The sequence below is a fragment of the Coenobita brevimanus genome, chromosome 55 (genome assembly GCF_032717465.1).
Source record: "Coenobita brevimanus isolate Jiangsu-jjx chromosome 55, ASM3271746v2, whole genome shotgun sequence".
NCBI lineage: Eukaryota > Metazoa > Arthropoda > Malacostraca > Decapoda > Coenobitidae > Coenobita > Coenobita brevimanus.
In genome coordinates, this window is record NC_137008.1 from 920,843 (window position 1) to 935,564 (window position 14,722).

General features: G+C 44.5%; 1 protein-coding gene across 1 annotated transcript in view; it reads left to right on the forward strand.

The window, feature by feature from the left end:
• LOC145401191 (uncharacterized) overlaps nt 1–1,563 on the forward strand; it is a 130,847-nt gene extending 129,284 nt beyond the window's left edge. Inside the window, exon 7 of the mRNA XM_080273495.1 lies at nt 1,322–1,563. Within this exon, the coding sequence (XP_080129621.1) occupies nt 1,322–1,563 (242 nt within the window). The remainder of the gene's footprint in view (nt 1–1,321) is intronic.
• The last annotated feature ends 13,159 nt before the right edge of the window (nt 1,564–14,722 follow it).

Below are 14,722 nucleotides of genomic sequence, written 5' to 3' on the forward strand. Positions count from 1 at the left end.
TTTAATTATGTATACTCTCAATCGGTATCTCTCCTTACATCCATTATAGTTCATTGTGCAGAGCTGCCTATGTCCTACAACAAGACTTTCGTTCCTGGGACTTTATTTATCTGTTTATGTGCCCAGGCATGTAATAAGTATCCTCTTTTTCTCATTGCTGAGACACTTCACCATACTGTACTGTACATCTTGTTCGCCGGCATCCTATGTGTGGAATACTTACTCTCATGATGTTCTTTTGTTTAATGCTTTTGCTGAACTCTGTTGCATGATCCAATTAGGACTGTTGGCTATTCATGAACGTTAGATAATCATGATGTTCACACAGGTGATTCATGACATTTTATGAATAGTGCTTGCAGTCATTAAGTAGTGAATCTTCAGTACTTGTTGTGTATCAGCATTCCCATTTTAGCTTCCTTTAGAGTACAGAATAATGCTTGTAGTATTTTTGTGTTTTTTGGTTATATTTTGTAGTGTGTTATAACTGCATGTGTTCTTGTTGTGTCAAGTTGGTTGTAGTGCACGTAGTGCATGTTGCATGGTCTCGACAAGAAAGAACACCACAGTAAGAGTGACCTGGGGCGTCCGGTCTGGGAACTCAGGCTTCAGTCTAACCTCAGCCCCCTCCCCTCACCCGCTGGCCTGCCTCTCGGTGGTGGTGCAGCGAGGTGCGGAGAGGCGGCACGTCAGCACTGACCGGGGTGGCTGCTTACTGGTGGTGTTGTTTCTTGCAGAGTGTGTGGTAAGGGGCGAGGGGGAGCCAAGAGGGGGGGCAGCATCCCCCTTGCTTACAGGAAAGGAAGAGCCCTTAGCACCTCATGGAGGGTGGGTGAGCTCTACTTTTGGTCAGAGCAACACGTCCCTCGTGGAACAACGATCCCGCTGGCATGAACATGGCAATGGAGGTGGGCGGCACGTGTGCGGTGCGTGTGGGGCGTCGTACTCCGTGCACAGTTCCCTCGCCCGTCACATCCGCACCGACCATGCTCACACCCGCAGAGTGTACACCTGCTCTCTCTGTGGCTCCACCTTCAAGCATAACTTCAGCAGAAACTTGCACCTGCGGACCGTTCACAGGCTTAACATTCCCAACAGTAGGAAAGGCGACGCCCCAGCTCCCTCCAGCTTGTAGCAGCGGCCCAAGGCTCCCTTGTAGAGTAGTGTAGTGTACGTAGTGAACTGTGTTGCATCATCCCTCACTTCCACTTTCTTTTTAATGCATTTGCTCTCATTTTTGTATCATTATGTGCATCATAGTTTCCTAATAATGTTATGATTTCCCTACATACATGTATTAATACCTAGAATGTCATTCCAGTGGAGCTGGTGAAGTGTCCATACTGCCCACGGTCTTACCGACACCAAAACAACCTGCGCACCCACATCCGCTGCTTCCACAAAGGTGTAAGGATACCTTGCCCCATCTGCCATCGAGGTTTCACACGCTGGTTTACGGTACGCTGCCACATTGCTCGAGAGCACCAGAATGTAGACTTTTCTCGTCCAGAGGCACTGCCCGCCCAGCTACGCCGGGCCCTGTACCCGCCCTACCCAGAGTAGCGCCCACTCACCTCGCCCGGACCCGCTGAGTGGGTTCAGAACCTTGGACTGCAGTGTCGTGGCTCCTACCCGTCCACGTAGCTGCCTTGCCCGGCACGGCCACCCCCGGTGCCTGGTGTGGCAGCCAGAGTGGGTGCTACCTGGTGCTCTGTACAGATTGGCCACCATGGCCACACGGTATCCATGAGCGGGCGGGCCAGCCGGGCCTGGCCGCCCACCCGGTGTTGTTGCTAGTGTAGTGACGCTGGTGGATCACAATGGGACTCCACCAGGTCTTAGCGGTGCTTGAGAAGCACGCTAAACTGTGTTATGTATGGTCCATGGCCGGTGTTATTGTAGCTTCAAGTGTGCTAATATCATAATCCCAATACCCTAGTGTAAGCGTGCAGTCGTCACACGGACCTTGTTAACTGGAGCCTTTATTTGAAATGGTTATATTTTATAGAAGATTAATTACAAATCCAAGAAAAGGAAAGTATGTTTCTTCTGTTTATAATCTAGTGAATGATTTCTGGTGTGGGTGCCTTATGCTCAACAAAGCAAGCATGCACAAGATGTTTGTAGATGTACAGTATTATTTTTATAGAGGCAACAATATCCCTCCATCAGAACACAAGCGGTCAGAGCCGGGAGCAGGTGTGGGAGACCTTGTGCTCCACACACTGGGGGCAGGGCAGGGAGGACCATACCACACCCACACCACACCCACACCTCACCCACACCACACCCTCACCAGTTACAATATATCACACCACACCCACACTCGTTACACCACACCCAGACTAATTACATGGCCCTCACACAACACGTCCATCACACCCACATCACACCCACACCATACCCACACGAGGTACATTACACTGCACCACACACACACACACACACACACACACACACACACATACATTTTCGTTACACCATACCCAAGCTTGTTACATCATCCCCACACAATACGTACACTACACCCACATCACTCTCACATCATACCCATATCACACCACCCACACCAGTTGCATCATGTCTACACCAGTTACACCACAGCACACCGCAATATACCTACACCACACACACCCACACCACATTCACATCAGTTACCGGTACATCACACCCAGACCACATCCATACCATACCCACACCATAACCACACCATTTGATTCATACCACAACTATATCACAAGTTAGTCCACAACTATATCACACCCACACCAACTACACCATACCGAGATCGTTTACACCGGCTATACCATTCCTACAACAACTACACAACTTTCACACCTTCAGTATAACACCACATCAGTCACACCATTCCATCATACCAGACACACACCCACACCGGTCACACCACACCCACACACGCTCCAGTTACACTACACCCATACACACCAGTCAAGAAGTACCACTACACCAGTTACACCAAGACCACGCCAGTTCCACCACACCACCACACGAAATTGTAATATACAACTACGCCAATAATACCACAACACCATACCACACAGAGTCTCTATCTCCGGCAAGAATACTGCTTTTAGTCATATCTGTTGGTCAAGTAAAAATGAAAGCCCATAACATTACAAAACATCGCATATCCGAATACCCAAGCCTGACTAATGATAACGTAACTACAGGATAAACAAGAACATAATAACAAGACATAACAGAACATAACACAGCAAGACAGAACCAACCTAACACAAAATAGATGAAAACAAAGCATAACCAGACAACCGTATCTGGCTTAACATAACTTCGGCATAAAACAGGACCTAACAAAGCTAGAGTAACAGAGTCTAATCTAGCGTAACCCAAACAGGACAAAACTACACTAACTTAACCCAGCCAGTGTCCAGAGGCTCCCCCCTGCCCTGCCCCACACAAGGACAACATGATGCTCAGGTATATGGGTGCAGAAGACGCCCGTTTTTTATCTACCTCAGGTGTTTTTTAATCCTTCTAGTTGTTATTGCACTTCTTTAGCTCGCTTTCGTAGAGTTGCCGCGAGAGGACACAGCAGCCTTTTCTCTAGTACCTGTACAAATCAGTGGCATATTTTTGGACGTAGACAGAAACCAGGAGCAGTTAACCCTTCATCCATAGTCATTTGTGTGTGTGTGTGTGTGTGTGTGTGTGTGTGTGTGTGTGTGTGTGTGTGTGTGTGTGTGTGGTGCGAAACATGGACATCAGTGTAGGCTATCATGAGAACAGGAGAGTCACGAGTTGGGGCTCGATGGAAATTTTGTAATGCATAATTAAAAGGAACTGACACAAGCCTTTCCTAAGTCATGTAGTATATGGATGTGAAAAGATGGTTCAAATTTTTATGGTGTCCGTACATGCTTTGGACAAAAATTTACTGATGAGAAATTGTCCAGAGTTGGAATTCTCAGGTCAAATTTTTAGCTCTGCCACCACCTACATTGCCGTTGATACAGAAGATCTACTAGTTTCTCCTGATTTTGTATAGCACACACACACACACACACACACACACACACACACACACACACACTTAACCAGTGTGACTGGAATGCAGCATATGATAGTTCTAGCCGTATCTAATTGTGAATAATAGAACGTACTGCATTAGTGTACAGCAGTCAACCAGATGTACAAACAAATATTTCAGGTCAGTTTTTGCATACCACAGAGAACTCAGTTATTTCAGGGAATACCTCTACCCTCAGAAGCTCAGGAAAGAAATGTGTATCCAGTATGTTACAAACCAGAGGCATATATAAAGATATTTAAATATATATATTTACTGTAGTTACATGTAGACCTTGGGGGTACGCTAGATTAAACCGAAAAGGGATAGCTTGAACAGGACCGGGCGCCATCGTAGGTGCTGCCCTTGGTCCTGTTGCATCTCTATGTCTTGCTTGTACCAGCTGATGTTCCCCCATCTTTTCCCTCCCACCCACCCTTCCTAGATGCAGTTTGTACTAGAGGTTTGGCTAGCGGTGTGCTCTAGTTCCCTCAGATGTCCCCGACGTACCTTATAACTGTGCTCAAGACCAAGGTAGTGTGACCTCAATCACTAATTCAATAATACTGGGGATAATTTTGGTGCTCTTAAGAGGTTCCTTGTTTTCCTTTCGTAAACACCCACCCTCTCTCATCCCCACACCCACTGTGTAACGATACAGCCTCTGTGCCCTTAGTAGACAGTGATTTAGTAAAGGCCATTGCAGTATTATTGTACCCTAAACCCTCAAAGATTGTCACTCTGCGGTTGTGATGTCAAGTAAAACTTTTTGTTGTAGCATCAGGGGTTGGTTCGTTGCTTTCCCCCTCCACTTTGTGAATATATGCCGGGCACAGTAGAGCTGCCTCTGGTGATGTTGAGAACTGCATTTACGGTCATTTTGGAAACATTAACTTTACAGACAAATTACGTATATTACAAACGTTTAGTGTAATTACAAATTTTCATTTTTACAGACGTTTACTGCATTTACTAATTTTCTTTTATATAAACGTTTACCGTACCGGCAAATTTTTTTGGAGGATCAAACTCTAATTGTTCTGACAAATTTACTTTTTTTTACAAGTCGTGAATGCAGCTCTGAATATTCCTGAGTAATGTTTATGCGCCCTCTGGCCGTGCTTCGTTTCGTTTCTTTTTCTTTCTCAGTGTTTTTACTATGGCTCTAGAAATGTTGGTTTATATCACTAGAGATTCACACATTCCATTGGACTCATGTGTCATTTTACGTCTGATTTCATGTTTATCAAATGATCAGAGAGCAACTCAGGTTTACTGTTCGATATTGTCAGGGAAGAGTTGTTTTTACTGGTATGGAAATTCAAGGACAGATAACATTAGGACTTCCTTTTTCAAGAAGTCGGACTTTAAGTTGCAGATAGAAAAAAAAATGAGTTCCTTTCCTTCTTTAGACATTATAGGAACATTCGATTTTTTTTTTTTTTTTTTTTTTTACTTTCTCCATAGCTGACTGACATATAATTAGTGGTGTGGGTGTGGGGTGTGTTTATAGAAACTCAATTGTCTAGTTCACTTGTAGTCTCCGAGAACTTTGATGTAAATCTCTCAAACTCAGGACTGGCGATACAAATGTGTATTTTTGTGAAAGACCTTGTGTTTTTTTTAATAAGATGACTTATTATTTATTACCGTTGTTGCAATATGTTTTTCTTATTCTTTATTTAGTTGATGTGTGGGCTTAGTTTCTAGACGGTGACGAGACTGTTGTTGCATTAGAGAGTTGATAATGCATACAAGGTGTCACGGGGACCACACTGCAGAGGAAGAGTTGAGTGGCCTGCGAGAATCACCCCTTTCCTTAAACCCACGAATCTGGTGGCGTAGTCTATCATTTTGTCCTTGCTATCAACAAATACTCAGCTCAGGAAAGGGTTTTCAAACTGAAGGGGTTATATAAAGCCTTCATTAACCTCTTCCACGGCCAGAAATCTCCCCTGAACTGAGCATAATCACCTGCAAGAATAAACGAAAGAAAACGTGACCATATTGAAGAGTTTAAACATCTCATTCGTTTTTGCCTCCATTCTTCCCGCTCTCTCTCTCTCTCTCTCTCTGCCGTCATTGGTCAAGCAGCTTCTCTCCCATCTACTTTCTCACTATTTCTGTCATGTTTTTCTTCTCTTTCGTCTCTTGCTTCGCCCTCCACCCAGTCCAGGCAAACCCATCTACCTCAAACAAAGACCCTTGCTACCTTCAGTTTCTTTACCTCATTTCACAACTCTCTACCTCCAGTCTCTGCCTTATTTCACTACTTTCTACCTCCAGTCTCTTTACCTCATTTCTTAACTCTCTACCTCCAGTCTCTACCTCATTCTAGTCTCTACTTTCAGTCTCTTTGCCTCACGTCACAGCTTCACTACTTCTGATATCATTTATACCTCATTGACTGCCTTTTTGGCCTCCAAATACCTCTTTATCTCATTTAACTCTACCTCACTTTGATCAGTAATGTCTCTACCAAAGCCACCTGGATAACTCGTGTCAGTTCCACACTCCATTCTAATCATTTGTGATATATAGATGAATTAACAAGCATCGCACTGAAAAAGCAGACCCTGCATATCCCTCCTCTCCAGTATGGTCCTGTAGGTAGCCTAATTATAAACAGGTAATATGTACGGTTATATAGATCTATATATATATTATATATCTACATTTACTTTCAACATGTTCCTCATATTTTAGCCAAATGTGTATGTACAGTTACCGCTCCCTGTGCTCTGACCAGTTTTGTGTAGAGGTGAGTGAAGCAGGGAATAATTTTTTTTTCCTCACAACATTGCAAACGTTTTTAAAGAAAGTCCTCCTGGCTGGTCCGTCCTTGGCTTCCCTCGCCCCTCCTCCTAGTTCTCCGAGTCACCTAGTACCTCTGCTTAAGGCCAGTATGTCATATTTTTAAGAAGTTACAGAGCGCTGGATCGGCAGTGTGAAGGTATATTAGTGTGCGAGGGAGGGGGCCGTGGGAAGCCGAGCGGCGAATGAAAGGAAGACGGAGTACCAAAGTCACACAATTACCAAGTACTGTACTCCCTCTGCGGCTCACACAAATTAGTACACAATAGTCAAGTTTTTCAGTACAAACAAGAGTACTATCTCTCAGCTACCTCACATGTTTTTAGGGTTCTTTATTTTATCTCTTGAAGGTTTGTAAGATTGTTTTCGTCAAAGGTGTTGTAATGTTGGAGATGTGTCCCTTGATCCCCCTTGCTGCCCCACGCCTGCTGTTTGCGAAGAGAGAGAGAGAGAGAGAGAGATTTAGGCCACAGTTGATGTGTGTGTGTGTGTGTGTGTGTGTGTGTGTGTGTGTGTGTGTGTGTGTGTGTGTGTGTGTGTGTGTGTGTGTGTGTGTGAGGTAGATTACAGTGGCGGCAACAGCAGTGGGGAGAGGGAAGGACCAACCACACTGTCACATCATGAAATTGAGGCGTGGACAGTGAGAGAGAGAGAGAGAGAGAGAGAGAGAGAGAGATGACGTCCAACATCTCCACGAACCACGAGAGCTCATAATATAGTGTAAAAGTATAAAAATGAAAATGAGAACTGACCTCTTGTAAATCTGTAAACAAGTTAATGGTGGTGGATTCCCTAGCACCTCTTACCTTCCACCAGCCTCGCCCCTCTAGCCCACACCAGGAAACTGACGGACCCCGGCAGTACATTCCTCCTCATCTTTCCACTGGGTGTTTACTTTCCTCACGTGTTAATGAAACTGGGACGCACTCAGAGTTGTATTCAGAAGTAATGATCATGCGTTCCTTCAAACTGAGACGAGAAAACTCCTGGTGTTGGGATGATGCGAACGAAAGCGTGTGAGATACTGTCTGCAGTATCGTCATGCACTGTTCATGGCACGCCTGATTACCAAACCAGACTGTAAGACAACTGGTTAGCGCACTGAGGATCCCACTCGGGGATGTAAAATATTAGGGGATTAGACGTTTCCAACCAGACTCTAACGCTCTCCAGGGCTGCTTCCAAAGTCTGGGCTAAATTACCAATAGAACCAGCTGTGCTAGTTTACCATATATGTATAGTAATTGGCAACTGTTTGAGGAAAGAGTTGCCGCTAAAATTGTTTCTCCATGCATAAGATGTTACAAATAAAGTAGTTAAGGTTCTGATGATATACTTGTTATATTCAGAATGATGCATAGCTCATAGAAACATGCCTGGAAGGCAGAATTTTCACTTGTTTGTGGATATTCTCTGTATTCATTTGCATGAGAAAAAAATCATATATCAAAGTCTTTCTAAACCCATATGATATCCACCTGGAAGATACTGAACAGAAACTGAACAGTTGCTGTCGGCAGCGTCTTTACACACACACACACACACACACACACACACACACAGGAACCTTTGCATTTCTGAGACGAGATGAAATTGTTGCAGCTGGTGTTGTTCTGTAGTAACTTCTTAGAAATTATAATTCTGAAGTAATATGGTGGAACTACACACAGTAACTAGTACTCCTCTCAACCAAGAGGTCAGCTTATACATCTCGTTTCAATGCCATTGTGCGATCCCCAGCTTACATTTCGTTCCGTTATGCTGTTGAAAATGTGTTGTGGTTGACGTCGATAAGCCAAAAGCCTAGTACCTGTATTTGCATGCCATGATGTAAGGGAACTTCTTTGTCGGCGGGACATTCAGGAAGACGAATGGCGCATCAACGCGCCTCGTCCTGGTGTGTTGGTGTTATCATTCTTGCCACCAGGATGTTGTAATTATATGATTTATGGCTGCCATGCCTTGGCTTGACTTTAGAGTATTGGATATGTTTTTATACATACCATATTTTATTGTGATATGAGAAGAAAACTAAAAGTGTCAGTATAATGTTAAGAAAACAGGATTAAAGAGGTTGGATGGAATACGAAGCTCCCTAGGAGCCGATACGCTACTCAGTAGCTAAATTATTTTCCTTTTTTTTTTTTCTTTTGTTGGCACCGGTTGCCAAAGAAGACAACATATTAAAGTGACTTAGCTATCATTAACATAAACATTTATGAAATTTCCCTTGTTAGGACCTCAGTAATTTAGTAACGGATAGCTATGTTGGCGAGGTGTGAACGGTCTCCGGTGACGGTAAACAATGGTGTTGTGACAGGACTCGCCGCAACACCATCCACCATACCTCGCCAGGGAGTGCACAGTGAATGCACTCCGACTTTGCTAAGTACTGTATGCGTGAGTATGAGTAACGATATTTTCACACAGAACAGGCCTGCGAACGTTACCATGTACCTTACTACTGGATATTTTATAAAAAGAACTGTGTGTATGTCAACGATAGGGTGATGTTCAGGCGGCGTTTTGCTACCTCGTGACCATAGATCACGAGATAGGACGCAGAGGCTGTCGGCTGTGGTGGGAATGAAAAGCCACAGAATAAAAAACAAAACAACGCTAGTATTACGCAGTGGTAAGAGATGCCAGAACAGTGGGCGTGCGACTGCAACAAAAAGATGGTGATAGGGGAAAGAAATGTGATACGCTTGACTGATGACTGTAGACTCAGCGGTGAGGGCTTGGGGGAGAAGCAAGATGGTAGACGGGAGGGGTCGCTGCATACTGGAACCCACCACCTTTAACTCCCAGTCACGAAACCTTGAAGAAACTGGCTAGCAGTGTGTATAAATGAGGTTGATGGTTCCCCCCTGGTCATATACTCCTCCGCCTTGAATATAACATTAATATATGCACTGACTGTTGGCCACTGTTTGCTGCAACTGGTGTGAGAGATTGTGAGCACAGTGTGACAGAAAGTGTTTGAAGAAGTGGCACTGATTGTGATTTGTTTTTACTCCCAGCAACATATGAGCGGAGTTGGTAGGTCCTGAGTGGTGGGGAACTGGCATGTCGTGTCTGTTTGGCCTCATCCAGCAAAAAACACCAATTATAGTGGAAGTTGGGGCCATAAGAACAACATCCATCAACCAAACGAGTGATCAAGGGTACTGTTGTTTTGAATCAGACTGTAAATAGATGTAAGCATATAAAAATCGGTGTGTAAAAATATAATGAAATTGGTTTAAGAGTGGCATTACAATCTGCTGTTTTAAATCGGGCTGGTCTGGCTTCAGTGTAAATTTAATGGTGTCTGTTCTTGTATGTAGCCATATAAAGGTGGACAGTGTGCTAGACCGAACAATAAACTAGATGTATAGTTATCTAGACAACCTACTTACTCCTAGATAAATAGTAACCCGGCTTGTACTTTTCTCTTTGTGTACCTCCTCCTCCTCCTCTTCCTCCTACCTCGTTCTCTTTGTCCTCTTCGGTGTCTTTTTCCTCTTCCCTATTCGCTTTTGTCATGCTCTTCTTATCCTCTTTTACCCTTCTTTCTCTTTATATCATTTACTGTCAACTTTGTGAACGTAATTGAGCTAACCAGCGTATAATGTTGCTGGTCAAATTACAGTATTGCATCAACACTGTAATATGTTGCTTTGGGAGGTTGTGCTGTATGTATGATCGTGCACAAAAGCTCTTTCTACTAAGGAAGCATATTGAGAATCTAACTCACCTAATTTTCAGCCCATTACACAGGTATATGCATTTCCTATTTACGGTTTTTTGACTAGAATACTTATGATTATTTTTGGGTCCGCTATGCTGCAGACTGTTGGAAAGACAAAATTTTGTTTCTTAGTTGGCAGAAGAGACTTTGTGAACGATAGTACAGTATGTGTGACTGGGCCTCATCCCCCTCACCTTTCCTCCTTACTGCTAGTTTATATCATGGTGGAAGGGGAGGACTGATAATATTCGTGGCGGGACCTAGCAGTGTGAGTGCAGCCCCGCTCCTTCCTGCACACTAAGTGAAATGGTAAAGTATAGAGCTTGAGGAACAAATAAAACTCAGGATAATATATACCAGTAATACGCCTTTGTCGGCGAGGTACGAGCGAGGCCATTTAAATCCGAAAGCACTGAAATGTCGCCTTACACCTCGAGGATGCCTAGAGTATATTGATGGCTATCTACCTACCAAGTTTCATGCCTTTACGACAAACTGTCTGGCCTGTGGCCCTCTTTTGAAGATTTTCGACACGCTACACTCAGCGCCTGTCACTTGCCACGTGCACCGCCTAGTTGTGATGAAACCTGTCAAAAACAAATCTTAAAGAATGGGGCTATCCGCATACCACGCAGTGAACGGCTCTGTGATTGCTGAGATATAAGCTTCTCAAAAGCGTTACGGTCGGCCCGGGCAGGGTTGGGCCGGTCATATGTGAGAAAATGCCACTACTAGACGAGAGACTCGCGAGGGTTTCTCCCTCTCTCGCAACGAGAAAATGATTATAACTTTGTTTATTGGTGGTATTGTTCCTACTTCAAGTGCCCGCCACGGCATGGACTCGATACCTAGATTCGAGACACACATCACAAGGTAATTACGTTGTCACCGAACCACCGCAGCTCCATTATGATACAAATGGACCTTAGCCTCTTCAGTGTGGTGACGTGTTTTATTAAGTTAGTCTTGTTTCTCTAGACGATATAATCCATTTCTGGGGAAATCTATTGTAGTGAAGAGACTCATAAATGCTAGATCCAACCTCTTCAGTTTGAAAAGACCCTCCAAAGCTGAATAAAACTGTCTGGAGATTATAGGAATGGAATTAATGTTACGTTATCGGATGCACTGAGTTGATGGCATTACTGATACTTGCTGTTGATCATCCCAGATCTGTCTGGCCGAGCATCAGCTGCAGACACGCAACCGCCCCTGCAGGGTCATCCCGTGTGGTGAACTGATGTTCCCTTGCAGTTGGCAGGGAAAAGTGTGGAGGGTTGGTTCCTGGGTGGACGCCGCACTTGCGTCTTTCCACCCAGTTAACAGGGACATCATAGCAGGTTCCATATCATCCTGTTATCTGTTATATGGTTACCACCAAGCGTTGTAAATGTTTTTCGAGGTTGCAGGAAACCATTAGGCTTGTCACTCAGTGTAGCGCCACATGAAGTGAAAAGAAGAGTAGTAAAAACTGACAGGAGGGAAAGGGCGAAGTAGAGAGAGAGGAGGAGTGAAGCAGAGATACAACGATAAAGGTGATGGAAGAAGTAGGCAGCACTACATCAAGTGAGTGGATGATGGTAGCCATGACTTACCACACGAATGACATAATTGGCTTTAAATGATCCTCACTGATCCTAGATAGAAGTGAAGGAGTGAATAGGCCTATAGTGATCTACGTGGATCTTAACTGACCTAACTGATACTCAAGGAACCTGGATGAACCTGCATTAAATCTGACAGAGACGAATAGACTGGAATGGACCTGAAGGAAGCTAACTGTACTTGAACGGGCTTAACTAAACTGAAAATACCTGAATGGATTTGGAAGGTGCTGACTTAACTTTGATAAACCTTTGACTGATCTAGCTCCAGTGAAGCTGTGTGGACCTAGAGCCTTATTCTGAACGCGTAAGAAAGTTCCCTAACACATTTTCTTAAGTGATCCATTTTGTTTACTACACCTTCCTGTCCTCCCCTGTGTTATGTAAGTCCTTCCAGTATCGCCATACTCTGCATTAATAACGTACAGAAGGATATTAGCCAGCCATATCCAAAAATAAATTGCTTGGGAAGAGACACCAGGGAGCTTCCTTACCTTACGAGAATAGGGGCCCTAATCTGATTCAGCTGGTAGTGGATATTACAGATGGCTACCCCGACTGCACTGCAATAAGTAAAAAGGATCTGAAAGGAAACATGGGATTAATATAATATCTATTACGCAAGTACCACTAAGGCAGGAAAACTGCTGTTCCAACCTTCCTCTTCAATACGACTGATAGGGAGACAAGGGGTGTAAATTTTTATCCTAGGCTCTGTCCACCCCGAGCTTAAATGGATCTGAATTGGCTCCACCTGTCCATTTAGTGCTGACCTCCTGACGGGTGTTACCGCCTATCCACAGCGGTCTGTAGGCTATTAATATTTACTGTGGCGCTCGTTTTAAAAGGGGCAAGAGCTGAAACTGATACTGTGACTGGTTTCTGGTGCTCCTCCATAATTTTCTGACAGGTATAGGCCTATTTTGTTGATTAAGATTCTTTTTTGGTGATAGTAAAATATATTCAAGCCTTTTATATCAGCGCCTACTAAACAGAATCATAATAATCGCAGAGTAAATCAAAGAAATTATTAGCTTTTATAAAGGTAATGGTTCTCTCTCTCTCTCTCTCTCTCTCTCTCTCTCTCTCTCTCTGCTGTGTCCCCATCATTAAGGCCCATGATGGATTGAAGTGGGTTAGGCCTAGGAGAGTGTGTTATGGTATAGGTTTGGTTTTAGGTATCTAGAAGAGGCGTTGGTCTTTCAGCGTCCACTCAACTCACTCGATGACAGTCAGTGGAGCACAAACCTAATTGGCCCTTGTGTATATGAGGGTGGGGGGAGTGAGTTGGGGGGAGGGCAGTCAGATGGTGGGTGACAGAGCGACTTGAAGGCATTTTGTCTGCGGCCTCCCTTTGCGGGATTAGGGCGTCGGGCTATAGATAGAAAGATGGATGGAGTTTGGTACCACAAGGCGAAGATATAAATAACCCTAGATTCCACATGATACTGCTACTTTCGATGCGTCTGCGTGGCCGCCATCTTGGAACGGTCAAGGCAGGCGATGTTGTGTTCCTGAATGGGCAAAGTTGACTAAATTATTTACCTAGAGATGCCTTAATACTGTGCCGCTTTTGGGTGTAGAAAGCGTTGGAAAATTTCTATGTGACACCGATAGCACGAGCGACCCAACTGCCTGGTTCTGCAAGCGTCCCTCAGGTACTTCCCTATCCCCCGAAAGGACGATGGTGGTTTGCAGAAGGGAAACTTAAGCCTGCAGTCCACCGAGTTCACGTTTCAGATGAACCAGGAACCACAACCACCACCACAACAACCACCACCACCAGTACCAACACAAAAACAACACCAACAACAACCGCAACAGCCACCACCATCACAACAACCACCACCAACACCACCACCACTACCAACAACAGCAACAACAACAACCACAACCACCACCTCCACCATCACAACAACAACAACCACAACCACCACCACCACAACAACAACAACCACAACAACAACAACAACCGCAACAACAACAACCACCATCACCACAACAACAACAACAACCACCACAACAACCACCACCACCAGCACCACCACCACCACAACAACAACAACAGCAACAACAACAACAACAACCACAACAACAACAATGACCACCGCAACAACAATGACCACCGCAACAACAACAACCACCGCAACAACAACAACCACCACCACAACAACCACCACCACCACAACAACAACCACCACCACAACAACAACAACCCCAACAACCACCACCACCACCACCACAACAACAACAACAACAACCACCACCACAATAACAACCACCACCACCACCACAACAACAACCACCACAACAACAACAAGAACCATCACCACAAGAACAACAACAACAATCACCACCACCACAACATCAACATTCATCTTCAAGGTCTGCATTCACTCTGCTGCAAGCGCCACTATCACATGCCTTACAGCTCTAAAGATAGTACTGTACCTAACGCCTCGCCTCTGTGCTGAAAAAGAGCGATCCGGCACCTTGGCTTATATTCATCTATGCTACAAGGAA